General features: G+C 40.5%; 1 protein-coding gene across 1 annotated transcript in view; it reads right to left on the bottom strand.

Moving 5' to 3' along the window:
• The window catches only part of ABLIM3 (actin binding LIM protein family member 3), a 181,186-nt gene that overhangs the window by 42,146 nt on the left and 124,973 nt on the right, over positions 1 to 14,067 (bottom strand). The window contains 1 exon segment of the mRNA XM_067463718.1: positions 13,390 to 13,483. Within this exon segment, the coding sequence (XP_067319819.1) occupies positions 13,390 to 13,483 (94 nt within the window).

Below are 14,067 nucleotides of genomic sequence, written 5' to 3'. Positions count from 1 at the left end.
CCATTGGCTTGTCGTTGCATCACATTATTGTCTCATGTTTAAGTTGTTGTGTATGAGGACCCCAACATCTTTTTCACATGCACTGCTCTTGAGTGGAGTATCTTGCATTTGTCACTGTTGAATTTCATTTTGTTAGTTTTGGCCCATCTCACTAATCTGTTAGGATCATTTTGAATTCTGCTCCTGTCTTTTGGAGTATTGGCTATCACTCCCAAAGACTAATCTAGGTAGTCTTTGAGCAAACTATAATTGTTAGTTGAGGGTGAAGTCATCCATCATGGACCAAGAGTTAGAAAATCCATGGCAGTCAAAAATATTCTTGATTTCTATTTTGATGCTCTGACCACAAGGCAGCTTTTTCTCCTGATGCCTTTGATGACTATGATATTCTTAAGATTAGAAATGCAAACCTACTATTTCGCCCACTTGCCAAGCAACAAGGCTGTTCTCTCTGCCCTTTAACAAAGATAATAGGTTTAATTGGTAGCATGTTTTCACTCAGAAGTGTCTGTTAGGATTTCAATTATAGACTCATTTTCAGGGTTTCAAAGCTTAGATGCAGTCATGGATTTACTTTGGTACAGTCTGCTCTGCTGTGTGCAAAGCATTACTCCCAAAGAGGCATTTTGCAGCAATAATAATAACAATAATGATGGCAATGATGATAAACAAAGAGAAAATGAGGGATTATTAAAGGGTGTGGGCAAAGGAAGGACGATGAAGGTCTTTCATTAGAGAACAAACATTTAAAGTTAAAACCAGTATTAAGGGTAGCAAGGCTTTCCTAGAATGGAATCAGCTGAATTTCATAAAAAGGAACCAGCTGAATAAGGACAGACTTGTCAATTAGATCCATCAGCACAGCACCAAGTCACTGTGTGTTGGCCTCACTTATGCATATAATACTCTTGGTTCTAAAACACATCAAAATTCCTTCTTAAACTGTTTCACTATTAAAAGGAGTTGATGGCCTCAGCACAAAATCAGAAATATGATTTTAGAACAATTACCTAGCTTTCTCAAAACAAAACTAAGAGGCAGGCATATTGGGTTGCAATTTGTACTAGAAATATTTCCTGGGATATAGAACAGCTTTATTGTCATTGTACAATGAAATTAAATCCCTTCTCCAGCACACATCACAAAAACAATACACCCACATCTCCACACTCCCAACCACCACTGCACAGTCCCCAATGCCACATCATTGCGAAGCCATGGAGTTCAGTATAGTCACAGTTCTAGGATAAAAACTATCTTTCAGTCTGTTTATCTTTGTCATCCTGTATCATCTGCCAGATGGCAACAATTAAAAAAAGGTTATGTTTGATATGATGGATCCCCAAGAATGCTGTCATCTTTCTTAAGGCTGTGGGACTTAAAAATTCATCCAAAAAGTGAAGACGGCATATGTCATAATGTAGTTTATATCTCACATTCTCAGGGACCTTCCAGACAGGCCCTATCCCAGGATCTGATCCCAAGTTTTCTATTTATCCCAGATTATCTGGCAGTGTGGACTCATATAATCAAGCAGAAAACCTGGGATCAGATCCTGAGATATAGGGCCTGTCTGGAAGGGCCCTCAGTGTCTTTGGCTAGGGTTCCAATTCTGAGCAGATGGGTTGGTGGAAAAAGGATATGGAGTACCTGAAGATATTTCCCCACAATATTCCTTGCCTGGATAAACACTGAAGGGGAACATTATCCACTTGAACCAGATTGTAGCAGTTATTGCTTATTCAACTACTATCTCATTCAGCCAGAGAGAGAAGTAATTATCTGCAGCAATCCACACTATCCATCTTTATCTATCTTGTGTATGGAACTGAATAGATCTCTAGACATCAGATAGGTTTTTAAATTAGTACCAGCAAGATTTTATGTTGGCCATAACTACAGGTATGCACTGTACCGGTTACGCATCCCAGCAACAAAACATTTTTCTTGGCTTCTTGGTTTTTAGGTCTGTTCCTGAGGTTATTTGGGGGTGCTGATTCAGAAAATTGCCAGATCTGCTCTAGTTTCTTACATATGGTTATCATGATTTTCTATGTGCAAGTAGATGAAGACTGGCATATGGCATATGTTCTGTATCTCAAAAACTAAAGCCAATAGGGAAAAACTGGTGCCATTTTTGAAAACCAGCAGGTCAAATATATTCATAAACAGTGCTAACATTTGAGGCATCCAAATGTATGTTGGCCAGTGTTATAATTGCAGTGGCAATTTGTTTGATGCAAATGAAATATGATTTGATTTGACTGGAGTGCAGATTCTCAGCTTGCTACTTGGAGTAATAGATTGGGATACATTCAATAAGCTGATTTGCTCTGTAGTAAGTCCCCTTTCCACCTTGGCAGTATGTTTCTGTGGCGGTGAGACTGTGTGCAACTGTGAGACAAGGCTATGCTGACAACAGCAGTGCTATTGTCAGGATATCCAAAGTCAGATAGGCTTTTTGTATATATAGTACTAGCCATCCCCTGCCATGCGTTGCTCTGGCCCAGTCTGATGATCTGGAAAATAAAGTAATGAGAAAGTTTTGGTTTTTAATATACGTTATTTCTTTATGCTTGTGGTGAAACAGTATTTCTTGTTGTCTCTTTGTCAGTGTTGATGTAGAGATTGTCTGGTTTGCCTACTCTGGAACATGCAATATATAATTGTCCTTCTTTAGAGTTCCCTTTCAAATCTATGATACCATATCTGTTATATACATAGATATGTGTGTGTGTGTGTGTGTGTGCATGAACCATGTGTGTGTGTGTGTGTGTGTGTGTGTGTGTGTGTGTGTGTGTGTATATATATCTGGATGGCTCTTTGTCAGAAGGGCTTTGGTTATGTTTTCTTGCCCTGGTGAAGGGAGTTGGGTTGGATGGCCTTAAAGCAGCATTTCTCAACCTTGGGATCAGGACCCCTGGGGGGTTGTGAGGGGTTCTCTAAAGACCACCAGAAAATACAGTATTTTCTCTTGGTCATGGGGTTCTGTGTGGGAAGTTTGGCCCAATCCTATTGTTGGTGGGGTTCAGAAAGCTGTTTGATTGTAGGTGAACTATAAATCCCAGTAAGTACAACTGCCAAATGTCAAAGTCTATTTCCCTCACACTCCAGCTGTGTTCATATTTGGGCATATGGAGTATCTGTGCCAAGTTTGGTGTAGATCCTTCATTGTCTGAGTCCACCGTGCTTTCTGGATGTAGGTGAACTACAACTTCGAAACTCAAGGTCAATGCCCACCAAACTCTTATAGTGTTTTCTGTTAATCATGAGAGTCCTGTGTGCCAAGTTTGGTTCAATTCCATCATTGATGGAGTTCTGAATGCTCTTTGATTGTAGGTGAACTATAAATCCCAGCAACTACAACTCCCAAATGACAAAATCATTTTTTGAGTGATGGTCACTCTGGGTTAGTGGGTGTCTTGTGGCCAAATTTCACTGTGATTTGTCCAGCGGATTTTGAGTTATGATGTCACTCAAAACAAATCAAGCATATATCACCAGATGTTTTGGCCTTCAACTCCCAGAAATCCTAACAGCTGGTAAACTGGTTGGGATTTCTAGGAGTTGTAGGCCAAAATACCTGGGGACCCACAAGTTGATAACCACTGGTATATACTCATGAATAAGTCTAGAAATTTTAGTTAAAATTGACACAGAAAACTTGGATTGACTTATCCATGGGTCAAGTTGTATGTTTGAAAAAAGAAGACAATTATAAATAAATTCAAGAAATATAAGAAGGCAACAAAAAGGCAGATCTTCTGAGAAACCAAAGGGAAGGTAGTAATGCAGAAGGAAAAAAATACATAATCAGGACAAAATAAAAAAGGTAATGGAAGCAGTGTACTGAAGAACTACAGGCAGTCCCCGAGTTAGAAACATCCGACTTACAAAATGACTCATAGTTATAAACAAGGTTGAGGCAACAGGAAGTGAATGAAATTTACCCCTAAGAAGGGACATTCACTCCTGAAAGAGTTATCATGGAGAAAAAGTGTCTCCACTGAAGCTTTCTCACTAATCCCTGTTTCTACAACACTCCAAATTTTTCAAAAATCAAATTATTACACGCTCAGAAAGTGAGGTGAAATCTTCTGAACAGGGGCACAGAGCACAAAACAAACACCACAGGGGTGTCAACCCATCCCTATGCTATCCAAAATGTGTGTGTGTGTGTGAGAGAGAGAGAGAGAGAGAGAGAGAGAGATGTTACACTGAAAAAAGTACCTATTCCGATTTACAAACAAATTCAACTTAAGAACAAACCTACAAAATCTATCTTGTTTGTAACTTTGGGAACAGCCTGTAAATAAATGATACAACATGATGATGGATACCTTCAAGGACGAAACTTTTCACAACAAGCCATCAATTTTAGAAAGTTAAGTAAAATAGATTGTCCAAGCACTTGAAAGGAATAAGTCAACTAGATCAGCTGACATAACAAAAGAGCATTTCCAAGGTATAAAGATGGAAACCAGCCAAATTTAACAAAAATCTGCCAACAAATATGGAAAATAAAATGTAAAACAAAACCCTCAATGCATATAACAATAGTAACTGGTCACTATAGTAACCATTGGACTACTGCATTAATTTCCCATACAAGGAAAGTGATGTTCAAGATATACAACAATGATTTTTTACTATATATGGAATGAGAAATGCCAGAAACAACCTATGCTTTATAGATTACTCCAAAACCATTGATTGTGTGGATCATTAGCAACTATAGATCATTATAAAACAAATGCCACAACATTTGATTGTCTTAGGGTGGTTCTACACAGACACTTTTGTGTGTCCACAAAATGTACACTCCCAATGTGCACTGCAGGAGAAACACTGCATTTAAAAAGCTCACCAGAAAGTCAAGAATAAGCCAGATAATGCACTGCAACCGATCAGAGTATATGTCAAGAACTGAAAATGTGGAGCACTTGTTAGGTGTTGTCAGGACAACACTAGTGCTGAAACATTTTTAAAAACACTGAAACACAGCTAGTAGGAAGGTAAACAATTACTCTGTTCTAATTTCCTGTGCCATGACATGGTCCAGTGCTGATCCTGAAAGGACATGGATATGTGCATTAGTGCATCTCAGAAGATTGTTAAAAAATCTTGCATTTCCACAGATAATATGGTTCCTGGGTTCAGTTCCAATCCACAATTAGTGGATATTGTGAATTCAAACAGGTTCCCGGGGTGTTTGTATGGCTGTTGTGCTGTGAAACTGGTTTGTTTTAATCCATTTCCAACTGGATTATAGGGTCTGTGTAGAACTGCCCTTAATGTGTTGTTGTGGTTATTGCTGTTGTTATATTTATTTATACCCTGCTTTATCTCTACCAAAGATGACACAAAGTGGCTTAACATAAAAGCATTAGCATACAATTAAAAATACACAAATGTTCAAACATTAAAACAGAATTAAATATAAACAATATTTAAAAATTCACAGTTAAAAACCATTAAAACATATTCAAAGTTGAAACCACAGCAGATCTTATAAACCTTCATCTTTAAAAGCCTGTCGGAATAAACTGGGGCTGTTGTACTTTGGAAGCCACTTATTACTACAAATCATGACAATGCTTGGTAAAGTGGAAGGCAATAGGAAAAGAGGAAGATCATATAACTGGTAGATAGACTTGCTCAGGGAAGCCACAGCCTTCAAGACCTAAGCAGAGCTGTTAATACTAAAGTTCCATCTGATTCATAGGTTTCTAAAAGTTGCAGTTAACTTAACAGTAAATAGCAACCACAAAAGTGCCCTAGCCTTCCTGAATACGTTTATTCACTATATGCACCACTATATGCATCCCCAGGAGAATGAAAATCTGTGGTCTAGTTATTTCATTCAACACATTAAAGAAAAAAGAAGCTGAACACTGCCTGGATGCAAATATGAACTTCCTTCGCTGAATTAATGAGACTGTTAGTGTGATGGGCAATAATCACCAACTGCTTCTGGCTGATACATTCCCGAATATTTGAGTGTATTTGGAAGTACGGAATTTCCCAAGACACACGCGGCACAATGATAATTCCTCTGCTAATAGTTGATATTCCAGATGACTATCATTAGCAAATGAGGCATCATCCACATGTTATGGTAGCAAGGAACAAATATAATACTAAGTTGCACTACTTCTAGGTATCATTTTGACTGAAGGCATCATTTCACCCATTCTGCTTTAGTAGTACTATCACTACTCCAGATGTCTGGATTAGTAGTGTCTGGAAGGAAAGCTCAGTAATCCGGGATTTGTGCCAGGAATCTAAATGGCAGTAGAAGGCTGAACAGGGTAGCAAGGAAACTATATGTTGAACGTAATTCTCCACTGGTGCACCAGCAGAGAAAAAAACTCATCCACATGGCTCCAATACATTTTTAAAAATGAAGAATAAGTATATGTGTTTGCTCATCTGTAGCTCACCAACCCTTTCCCCTAATATTATCTATTAATGTAAATATATGGACATTATCACACCCCATGTTTTTTCACTCTATGAGAGTGGCAATCAATGAACTGCAACAAGGTTGAGGAATTGTTGCTGAATACAACAATCCCTTTTCTTTCATTATAAAGGAGATACAGGCCCATTGGAAGCTTATGCTGAATTCGACCATTGGCTCATTTAGCACAATATTTTTGACCATACTGCTGCCTACCAGAGTTTCAAGCAGGATCCTTTCCCAGCTTTACCAGGGACTCTGCAAATCATGCTACTAAATTTGTTAATTTCTAAAAAGCCCTTACAAAGAAGTAGGAAAAGCTGCACTTTTGCCCACTTTGCCCCTGTTCTTTGTCCAATGTGTTTACAGATGTACCATAATGCTATAATTTTGTCTTCCCTTAGACAATTACAATCCCTGCCTTTCACCTCACAAAAACTAGTTTTCTCAGAAATTTTATATTTCATATCCTGCTATTCAGAAAGGCTGGATTGCTGTTTTATTCTAAATGCAGCTTTTTCAGAAGTCAATTTGTCCACAGTGCAAGATTCTTCAATATATTATGAAAAGAAAAAAGAAAAGGCTGAGCTGTTGAAAAACCAACCAAGCATAGCACTTCAGCAATTTCTTATGATGCCACATTATCTGATTCTTCTCCCTCACACTTTCATATCTTTCAAGAGCGGAAATTTGAAAATCAATGATGATCATGCAAATGAAGTAAATGAATCATTGAGACACTTGCAGCCGAAAGCAACAAATTTCTCTCTCTCTCTCTCTCTCTCTCTCTGCACTTTTCATAAATATCCTATGCCTCCAGGAAGATATTTTTTGTGGTAATTCACATATCCCTGAGACTTCAATTGAGATTTATGTTAGCTGGGCCACTGCTGGATTTGAGCATCTCAAAAACAATGTGGGCATCAAATCAAGTGAATGGCATGCTGCCTAATGCAATAGTGTCAAGAAAGCTGGCCACTTAAGCCCAATAAGCCATCCTCCAGGGTGAATGAAGAAGGTTACGTAGGATTTACCACACAATCTTATGAGCCCCTCAATGTAGGCAGCAGCTCATAAGATCAAGTGCTGATCTTCTGGTGTCCTTTTGAGATGCTCTTGTACTGATCCTACTGGAATAGGAGCATCCTCCAATACTGGCACCTACACTACTACCTTTGCTTCGTACTTCCAAAGAGGAATGATGCTGCTCATTATGCCTCTCAAGGATAAGAAGGCACTCAGCCTTCATAGTCTGCCATGGTCTTTTCTGACGCAAAGCAAACTTCCTGAGTAGGCAGAAATGTGTGCTAGCCACATCTACACTCAAGAAATAATACTCAGGATGGCTTCACCATCTATAACTTCTTCAGTGCTCAAAAATGGTGCCCTCAGCTTTTCCTACTAGAAAAATAGATAGATAGCTCAGAGATGTCTGTAGCAAGAGATATCTGGACCTCAGCTTTGAACTTACTTTTGGGACTACAACTCCTAAAATTCTCAAGACATCCTAGGTGAAGATAGTGGTAATTTTCCACAATGACTTCTAATCTGGGCACCATAAAAATCCTATATGATGACTGCTATATTTTCCAAATAAATGCTCCTTCAGTTCCATGAAAGAAGTGAGCTTTCTTTCTTTCTTTCATGACATTTATGTTAATTTTAAAAATCATGTCCGAAGTGAATTGAGAATACTGCAAGTCACTTCTGGTGTGAGAGAATTGTCCATCTGCAAGGACATACCCAGGGGACACCCAGATGTGTTACCATCCTTTGGGAGGCTTCTCTTATGTTCCTGCGTGGGAAGCTGGGGCCAACAGATAGGCGCTCATCCCATCTCACAGATTCGAACTGTCAACCTTCAGGTCTTCAGGTCAGTAGTTCAGTCGGCACAAGGGTTTAACCCATTGTGCCACCACAGCTCCTATTTATGTTTATGCTAAATAAACCCCAAATGTATTTATGATACACACTACATATTCTAATAACAGAATTTTGCTTGCTTTCTTATTCATTTGTAGCATTTGGCTGATAGCTTGGAATTCTTGGCTACCTGGAAAAGCATGTGGTGGGATAAATTTGTATCTTATTCCAATTTTTCCCTCAGAGCAGAAATCCTAAATATTCTCCTTTATCCCTGAGATTTCTTACAAGAGATATGCAATTGCCTAACAGAAAAAAAATGTAGCTGGCTTAAAAATATTTTATACTGATTGAAATCACAGTCATTGCAAGAGCCTAATGCTGCCTAATTTGAAGAGAGAGTGTTTATTATAATTCAAAGTGGGAGGGGAATGTCGTTCCTTTAAGACTCATTAATCTTCCATGGCTGGCTGCACATCTTAAAGTCATCTAGGACAGCCAGAGGCTTAACCATATGAAGGCTGATTATGGTAAATGGTTCAAGGCACTCTTATGCCACCCTTCAGCATGAAGGACAATAGAAGCCTACTGCATTGAAGGCAACAGACTCCTATGGCAGTCTATTCTTCTGTCTGTTTTGTGACTTAAGAGATGCCATCTTCTGTGTCCAGCATGAACAGTAACAACAACTGAGAGGTTGCGCAGGGATTCTGAGATTTGTCCGCACAGTGACAATGTTTCATATTTTTCAAAATATAGGTCGTTCCATGACCACAAGGCTTCTGAATTGCCTGGAGACTCTGCCGTCTTCATTACACAACACACTGCACATGGCCTTGCTTTCTGCACAAGCTCCAGGATTAGATGTGGGATCTTCCCAGAGCCCAGTGAACTTTGTTTCAAGCCAATTCCATCCTGAGGATCATGAGGCAGTTCCCTTGGACATGCTCCAGGTATCCCACAAATGATGACAAGCGAGGTGCAGCATGAAAAATAGGAAGGTCTGCATCTAAGAAATTCTCCCTGAACTCGAATACACAAACAAAAAACTCCCCCATAGACATTGTGAATGGACCTCTGGGAGTCTTTGCAACACATAGCAGTATCTGATGTATATGCCAGGTTGTTGGTCTGCTTTAGGCAAAGTTGGGAGATACTCTGGAGTTTGCTTGAAATGCCAAAGCATCTTGGGGCCTGGGAGAAGTTTGGACAGTTTGATCGGGGGTTAATTCAAGTCAACTCAATCCACTGTCCAGACAGACACTCCCTTTTTCTCTGTACTCATTAGGAAAAAAGGAAGAACTGTTCCTATTTTTCCACGACTGACCACAGAGATTCATCCAAGCACCTGGCCATCACCTGTCACATCTGTGATGTGAGAACAGGGTACCCACCTGATCAGCATGAAAGAGGAGAGATTAACCTATCCTTACGGGTTGCACAGACACCCAGTTTTGATATCAGCAAGAGGTGAGCTTGGCAGCCAGGTTTTTGTATAATGTAAATGACCCATGGCTCTACCTGATGAAATTCTGGGAGAATATTTAGTATTCTCAGCCAGAGAACTCCTCTGGTGCCTCTGATCCCTGGACCCTACAGTATGTTGCCAGATGAAATCACAGTGTGGTTGCATCTGGCAACATACTGTAAAGTCCCTGTATGAAAAAGGGACCTTATTGAATGGGCCTAGTTGAAGATCTTTGCTTTGAAATGAAAATTCAAAGTTGCTGACTTTATTCCTCTTCCAAATGTCTTCTAATAAATTTCCTCCATGTTTTAAGCTTCCAATCACATCTCTGCCACCGGAACTTTGCAGTTGTAACTCTAAATGCAGCTCAACTGGCCAACCGCACATAATGAAAAGTACACAGTTCTACCCACACTGTGCCAAGCAACACCATTTAAAAAATCCAGTGCTTCTCCATATGTTTTGGCATAACCGAGGCCCCTTCTACACTGCCCTATATCCCAGGATCTGATTATCTGATTTGAAATGGATCATATGAGTCTACACTGCTATATAATCCACTTCAAAGCAGTTAATCTGGATTTTACATGGCAGTGTAGAAGGGGTCTGAGTTATCGCAATCACAAATTGAGTTGAAACCTAGGCTTCTTTGAATGCCATGGGCCTTCAGATCCATTTAGCATGGCTTTTGAATAGTCAGATGGTGGGATGCATAGCAGGTTCGTGTCAATTTCATTCTAGAGAGAGGTCTTTATCACAGTCTGGAAACAGATGGTCAGTGTGGTGCAGAAAGAGGGGAAAAGTTCTGACATGAAACTGGCACGTGTCCTTTCTGAAATTTACGGCTGGGATTATCTATAGCAGACTAGGATACTTCCTTTCACCCCAAACAGTGGTTAATTTAAGAAGTGAGAATTGCCAACATACAACTTCTGCTCCTGGAATTCATGACATTCACGTGTGCATGGGTATGTGTGTGTAGGTGGCCTCAAGGTGCCTGCCAATTTAGATAGATTTCACAGGGTTTTCTTAGGCAAAAAATACTTGGAGGTGGTTTTGCCAGTTCCTTCCTCTGCAATATAGCCTACAGCACCTGGTATTCATTGGTGGCCTTCCATTCAAGGATTAATCAGAACTGACCCTGCTTTGTTTCCAAGATCAGACAAGATCTGGTGTTTTTAGGGTATTTAGGCCCTGTAAGCCCTGATTCTGAATCCTAAGTAGACTGAAAAGAGGTAAAACTAATGAGTAGAATCATAGAATCATAGAGTTGGAAAAGACCTCATGGGCCATCCAGTCCAACCCCCTGCCAAGAAGCAGGAAAATCGCATTCAAAACACCCCCGACAGATGGCCATCCAGCCTCTGTTTAAAAGCTTCCAAAGAAGGAGCCTCTACCACACTCCGGGGCAGAGAGTTCCACTGCTGAACAGCTCTCACAGTCAGGAAGTTCTTCCTAATCTTCAGATGGAATCTCCTTTCTTGTAGCTTGAAGCTATTGTTCAGCGTCCTAGTTTCCAGGGCAGCTTACTCCCTCCTCCCTATGACTTCCTCTCACATATTTATACATGGTGATCATGTCTCCTCTCAGCCTTCTCTTCTTCAGGCTAAACATGCCCAGCTCTTTAAGCTGCTCCTCATAGGTCTTATTCTCCAGACCCTTGATCATTTTAGTCACCCTCCTCTGGACACATTCCAGCTTGCTGATATCTCTCTTCAATTGTGGTGTCCAGAATTGGACACAATATTCCAGATGTGGTCTAACCAAGGCAGAATAGAGGGTAGCATGACTTCCCTGGATCTAGACACTAGTTAAAGCAGAACACATACTCCACATGTTCAAAGACACTTTGCCTTTTCAAAGCTATTTCACAAATTCTAATCAGCCCATGAGATAATGAAAACAATTTCTGGAACTGAACCTGAGCTCAAGCACAAGTTAAGCCCTATTGAAACCCAGTGGCTGTGTGCAATAGCAATGGGAAAATTAATTCCTCCTTGAGTTTTCTTTTAACAGAGGGGAATATAAGACGTGAAAGGATGACAAATAACCTCGACTGATACCTGCTCAAAGAAAATCTAACACCATTTTAATCCACTTGACTTGTGGTTGCCTTGAACATAAAACATTCATTTAAAACCCAACAGCCTGGAGTGTCTCTGGTTTAACTCTCTCATCCGACAAGCTCCGTGGGCTGACTTGTGGAATACTTGCCCTGGGCTCACACATTATTTCCCTTTGCAGCCACCAGGGCTCTTTTCAGTATTGGAAAGGATCCCGCTGCAGGGTTAGCAGCAAGGCTGGATTTGTTGCCACAGCAACAGAGAAAAGCAGGGTGGAACCTGGCTACTGAGCAGACTTTCAGGTGGATGGATATGAGGGAAGAAGATGCAAATATGTGTATGTTATCAACTGGAGGGCAGAAAGGATTGCTGAGGGGATATCACCAACTGGGACACAATGGAAAGAGGAGAAGCATGCCAGGAAAGGGCCTTTTCTCCAGTACATTTAGAGGTGAACAGGGAGAAGAGAATGAAATTTTTTGGGGAAGGGGACCTCCACCTAAAGTTTAGGAACAAAAGTACTTCATGGACAAAATGCAAGGCTAGGTTTGCTGAACCATTTTGCCATTCAAGAAAATACCATCACACCTTCCTTAAAATCTATGGTGCTGAGATTACACTTGAATTCTGTGTATAGGTTGCTACAAATCAAAATGAATACCACAACATTAGAAAAAGATGCAGAAAAGAACAATCAAAATGGTCAAATTCCCCTCTAGCATGAAGTTATGTTTAGAGCTTTTTTAAATTTAGGAAAAATGGTGAAAATGAAAGGACATGATTCATCTTTATGAAGGAGGCCAGTTGCTACATTAGCAGAACAATATGCGTGAAAAGGCTATGAGTCAGTGGAAAGGAGCAGGAATTCTGCTGGCTGGATCTCTGCGATGAATTACCAGCTGTCCCCCAACCAATATTTAATAGTCCCCATATGTTTGCAGGTGATTTTCTCTGCCACCATGAAGTCGGGGAAACATCCTGTCAAATACAATAGCGCTTGCATACACAGGATTTCTCTGCAGCTCCCGGATTATACATCAGAATGCACATTCCACACTCCGTAATGTAGACACAGCCGTGCCAATTTTTAGCTCTCCCTCACCCCAACTATATATAGCCAGCTATATTTAGCACCCACCAGGCTAGCCTATATATTTGTAATGTTCAGCTGCTTATTCACCTCTTGTCGCTCAGATTCTTAAGCCCAGTGTACCAATCTCCTAAGAGCCAGTCCTTTACACTGACATTCCTACAGCAAGCTCTGCTTTTATCTTGTAATGTGGAAACAATAAGATGCAGCCCCCCTCCACAGATCTCTGGTTCAAATAGTCCCTTTGTTACACCATCCCATAAGCTCCTGCTATCCTTTGTAATGAGAGACACCACATGAGTGGGCACTGTGTAGCATTTATTCAATTACAGAGAAATAATAGCGCTCTGGATGTCTTCCTTGAATAGAAGGCATTGGCTTGACATCATAAGAACAATTTGATGGAATGCAGCTTAAAAGTATCTGTCTGTGCCGGACTCACCTCCAGAACCCGGCCGCTGATATACCGGTTGCAGGTCTCACATTTAATGCCAAATTGGGCATGATAGTCAGACTCACAGTATGGAATGCCATCCCTGTTGGGGGAAAAGAACAGTCAAGATATAGAATAGGGAAAAGGGCAGCACAGCATCTTCCCCCTTCTCCCCAAGTCTATGTTGTTTTTCACTGTACTGTATGTGGATGATAAGTCACCTGTGCTAAAGTGTAGGGCAGCAGGGGAAATCTGCTTTCACAGTGCTTCTCTTTGCTGGCACTTTAAGGAGAATCCACTTACTTGCTCTGTGTTAAGAAAACAGAATAAGTTTTTTTTTCTTAGTGTCAGGAGAGACTTGAGAAACTGCAAGTCACTTCTGGTGTGAGAGAATTGGCTGTCTGCAAGGACGTTGCCCAAGGGATGCCCGGATGTTTTGATATTTTAACATCCTTTTGTGAGGCTTCTCTCATGTCCCCGCATGGGGAGCTGGAGCTGACAGAGGGAGCTCAAACCGCTCTATTCGATCCGCTGACCTATCAGTTAGCAATCCTGCCAGCACATAGGTTTAACTCATTGTGCCACTGGGGCAAGTGGATTCACCTTACATCCAGGGAGCAACACAAGGACTGAATTTACATTATTCCACCCACCTCAGCTTTCCCATTTTTGTTTCTCCTCTCAGAC

Source organism: Anolis sagrei, chromosome 2 (genome assembly GCF_037176765.1).
Source record: "Anolis sagrei isolate rAnoSag1 chromosome 2, rAnoSag1.mat, whole genome shotgun sequence".
Classification (NCBI taxonomy): Eukaryota; Metazoa; Chordata; class Lepidosauria; order Squamata; family Dactyloidae; genus Anolis; species Anolis sagrei.
Note: the sequence above shows the minus strand (reverse complement) of the source record. Positions and strands in the feature narration are given on the sequence as shown.